Source organism: Meleagris gallopavo, chromosome 10 (genome assembly GCF_000146605.3).
Source record: "Meleagris gallopavo isolate NT-WF06-2002-E0010 breed Aviagen turkey brand Nicholas breeding stock chromosome 10, Turkey_5.1, whole genome shotgun sequence".
NCBI lineage: Eukaryota > Metazoa > Chordata > Aves > Galliformes > Phasianidae > Meleagris > Meleagris gallopavo.
In genome coordinates this window covers 22202395-22206750 of record NC_015020.2, presented here as the reverse complement: position 1 = coordinate 22206750, position 4356 = coordinate 22202395, and the positions used below count along the sequence as shown (strand labels likewise).

At 43.6% G+C, this 4356-nt stretch overlaps 1 protein-coding gene across 1 annotated transcript; it reads left to right on the top strand.

Annotated features, from left to right (window-relative positions):
* Positions 1-228: 228 nt before the first annotated feature.
* On the top strand, positions 229-4259 carry YIPF1 (Yip1 domain family member 1; the record flags this gene model as incomplete). Its single annotated transcript, XM_010716099.3, has 8 exons — positions 229-414; positions 960-1040; positions 1141-1228; positions 1349-1465; positions 2048-2214; positions 2592-2774; positions 3674-3768; positions 4085-4259. Coding segments are annotated over 7 exons (912 nt in total), but the record flags the coding sequence as incomplete, so codon positions are not given.
* Positions 4260-4356: the final 97 nt, after the last annotated feature.

Sequence of the window (4356 nt, the reverse complement as noted above, 5' to 3'; positions counted from 1 at the left end):
GGCTGTCAGAGGTGTGTCTGCTCCGTGCTTTGCGTTCCAGCTCCCTGGTACGGGTCTGTTGCACCGGATCGGTGGGAGGGGAGGGCGAACGCTTCATTAAGTAAATAAGCGTTTGGAACGCGTCGGTTTGGGTTTTGAGAAACACTTTGTTGTGCTTCAGGTGTCTGAACTACTGATGCGTCCTTTCTTGGGTAGCGTGGGGGTCTAAATGTAATCTAATAATCATTTCTTGTAACGTGCTTATTTGCAGAATTTGACGATGCAGCTCATTTGCTTGCAGCAAATCCCGATGCTACCACGATAAGCATCGATGAGCCGGCAGAAGCCCATAAGACACAGCACAGCCGTCGGCAGGAGCCAGGGAGAGAAGAGGACGATGAACTGCTGGGGACCGATGACTCGGATAAAACAGAGGTAATGCTCTCCCATCAGCAGTGCTCCATCAGCACACACACAGGTGGTGCTGACAACTCTGAGGTGTTTCTAGAGGACAGCAGGGATGAATGCCGAGTGCTTTAAAACTCGGCTTCTCTGCTGTCGCAACGCTGTGTTTGTTTCTGCCAGTTTTGCTGTGAGATTGATGCCTCCCCCAGGAAAGCAGGAAGCTTTGAAATGCCCAGGGTTTGTCTGAAGGCTCTGCTGATGAAGCTGTCAGTCAGCACAAAGGAGCTTGTGGTATAGAGGAAAACATGTTATAATAAATGTGTTGAAAGGTGGCATCTCGCTGCTCTTTAGAGCACCAGACCACTGTTCTGCTTGCAGGGAGATCACTAGCTGCTGCTAACAAATGTTGGAAGAGGAAAGGAAAACAGTTAAGTAGTTCATAGAAAGCACTAATAGGTATTTCCCTGTTGTTTTCTGCTTGGGAAGAGAAGTGATTTAACTGTTGTGTAAATGAACCAGTGATTTATAAATGGTATGTTTGCAGTGTTTTCCATGTTGCTTTTCCCACCATACAGCTGCTTGCAGGACAGAAGAAAAGTGCCCCTTTCTGGACATTTGAGTACTACCAGACGTTCTTCGATGTGGACACCTACCAGGTTAGCACTCCACTCTCAAAGAGTGGAGCATGTCTTACCCAGGCATAAAGAATCTTTCCTTTTGTCATTTTTGGTCAGACAAAACTGTGTGTTTTCATAGGTCCTGGACAGAATCAAGGGTTCGGTTTTCCCAGTGCCAGGAAGGAACTTTGTAAGGCTGTATGTCCGCAGCAATCCTGACCTCTATGGTAGGTATGAGGTGTGATAAGTTCCCTTCTGTGCTAAATGTTTGTATTCTTCTACTTGCTCTTCCTAAAAAAAATTATAAGAGCAGAGGAGCTGTTATTGAAATTGTGTTTCTTTTTAAGGTCCCTTTTGGATATGTGCTACACTTGTCTTCGCCATTGCTGTTAGTGGCAATCTCTCAAATTTCTTCATCCACTTGGGCAGGCCGACATACCACTATGTGCCCGAGTTCAGAAAAGGTTTGTAAGTACATGATATGGTCTTGAGGGTGTGTTGTTGTTGTTGTCTGTTCTTAATGTGCTAGTGCAGTAACACGAAAACAGGCTGTAGCTTTTATTTAGCAGTCTCGTTTGTTGACTGCGCTCTGTAAATTTTTAAGAGATGGCACAGTAAGCACTGAAAGTGGGCTTGAAGTCACTTGAATAGTTTTGGATTTGACAGTCATGTCTGTATTCTCAAATGTTCTTATTTTTCAATATCTGAAGCTGAACTTTTTTTAAAATTAATTTATTTTAATTTTTTCTGTTCTGCATGGCTCTCTTCACACTGAAAATGACAGCATTTCATACTCAAGTGTAATAAATTGAAAGCAGCAAAGTAATCATTTCTGGAGTCTTTACTTTTTAATTAACTTGAAATGCTGGCAAAAGTACTGGGTGTAAAGTGGACATAAATGCAAAATTCTCAATTTATGAATAACGAATGCTTTACATTCTGAAAGTAATTTCAAAGGAAACTCTAGTTTTCAGGCTTAATGCTTCTATACATTTGATTCTGGCTAGTATTCTAATAGAACCTTAAATCTTCTGCTATGTTTACAGTCTCCATAGCAGCAACAACGATTTATGCATACGCTTGGCTTGTTCCCCTTGCTCTCTGGGGATTCCTGATGTGGAGGAACAGTAAAGTTATGAACATTGTCTCCTACTCTTTCCTGGAGATAGTGTGCGTATATGGCTACTCCCTCTTCGTCTATATTCCCACAGCGGTACGTATGGCCTAAAAGCTGCTGGCAAGGTTAGGGGTTGGGATGTGTCCTCCCAGGCTGCAGGTGTGGATGGATATGTTGAGGGCAGTGCTGATGCACAGGCTCTGAGGACGAAGTTTCTTTGGCCAGCACCATCCTGGGCCGCTCTGATGATGGGGAGGCCATGAAGGGGGTGCCCAGAACTTGGGAAACACGAACTTGTTATGGGCAGCAGCTCCTTGCTGCTGCGGCTGCTGTTGTTCTTTCTTCAAATGAGGCATGGGATAATTTGAGAGCAAATTGGCTGGAAGTGACGAAATGTCAGAGAACACAATGCATTAAATAAACGAAGCCCAGTTTCACACAGTCTCTCTGACAATCATTTTCCTCCCTGACAGATCTTATGGATTATTCCACAAAAAGTGGTGCGCTGGGTCCTGATGATTTTTTCCCTGTGCCTTTCGGGCTCTGTTTTGGTGATGACCTTCTGGCCTGCTGTCAGAGATGACAACCGGAGGATTGCGCTGGCGACCGTGGGGACCATCGTGCTGCTCCACGCCCTGCTGTCTGTTGGCTGCTTGGTAGAGGACTCTTATTTCTTTATTTTTCTACCTGCTTTTGTAACTTATTACTACCTGGGTCTTGCAGCATGGTATAATACAGGGAAGGATGCTGCTGGGAAATCTTTCTAAATCAAGAAACAAGAAGTACTTGTGAAAAAGCACCCTTTAATCATTTCAAATAGCAGAACTCAATGCCAATTAGACTTTGACAATGCATGTAGCAAACTCAATAATGAATATTTAGCACTAAATTAGCCAGAAAACAATTTTTATCTGGAATTAATTCACTATTCAACATTAATCTTCGTTGTATCTAGTCACAGATTATTCCAACAAGTACAATACTCAGTTAATCTACATATGAAAGCATAAACTTGCTAGAGAGTAGTAAATCCACATTATGAAATCAGAAGGCTTTAATGCTACTGAAATCTATGACAACAATAAATTAAATTATTTTTTGTCCTTTAATTGCACTGAGAGGAATTACACCATATAGGTTTCAGTTCTGACCCCCCCCACTTCAACCTCTAGTCTAAATAGATTTGCTCAGCATGCAGACAGAGGGTAAAATGCAATTCTGATGACAGCAGGAGCTACTGTAACTGATGAAGCTTCATGCAGCCTACAGTAAATCAACAGTTGAGTAAATTTCTGCTGGCCTATCTGGTATTGGTCTTTTCAAACATCTTAGCTGTTGACTGTTACACTGTAAAATCCAATTTAGAGTCTTCTTTTAACTGACCATATCAAATTTGATAAAAACTCTTAGAATTAAAAGATTCAGATTTGTTGTTTCAGTGCTGTGCTTGCAGTTCAGGGACAGTGGATATGGCAAGAGTGAACGTGGGGGCTGGTGAGGCAGAACCATTTGTTTCTTCCTAAATGGTCTTTTTTTCTCTTATGCAATGACTTAGGCATACTTTTTTGATGCCCCTGAAGTGGATTTTCCTGCACCTATTATCCCTGCTCAAAATGGAACAACGCTGATAACAAAAGTTAAGTAAATAAGGTAAGACTATAGATTTCTTACCTAAGCATCTAAAAATGTAATCCTATCGTTAGGAAACACAGGTCTTGAAACATCTCCCTTGCTGCTACTACGGTTGAGGGTTGAACACATGAATTCTGCCAAACGGGGTCTGCATATAAATGCCATTTATTACTATTCCTGCCAGCTGGAATTCTAAACGATGGCTATGAAAATGTAAAAGACTGAAAAACAAAGACAAGTTATTTAACAACGAGTTAGGCCGAACAGCCCTAATCGTGTATGCCCAGGGCCGCTGAGGAGCCGGGAGCTCACAGGAGCTGCTTCTCTCTTTCAGGTCGTGCTGTTTCTCCACCAGTAGCTTTATTTTTTCACTGAAGAATGGGACGCGTTTGTGCAGAAGAAGCCGTGCGGGACCCACGAGCTGCTGTGAGCACGGGGGCTGCGCCCGGTGCCGTACGTGGCGCTCGGTCTCCCGGTGGGCCGGAATAAAGCGATGTGAAAAACTCCGAGCGCCGCTCCTTTCTCCGCCCGTTTTATCCCCCGTTCCCGGGGGATGCCGGGACTCGCAGTCCTCTCCACGTTGCGCGCCTGCGCCGCTTCCTGTCG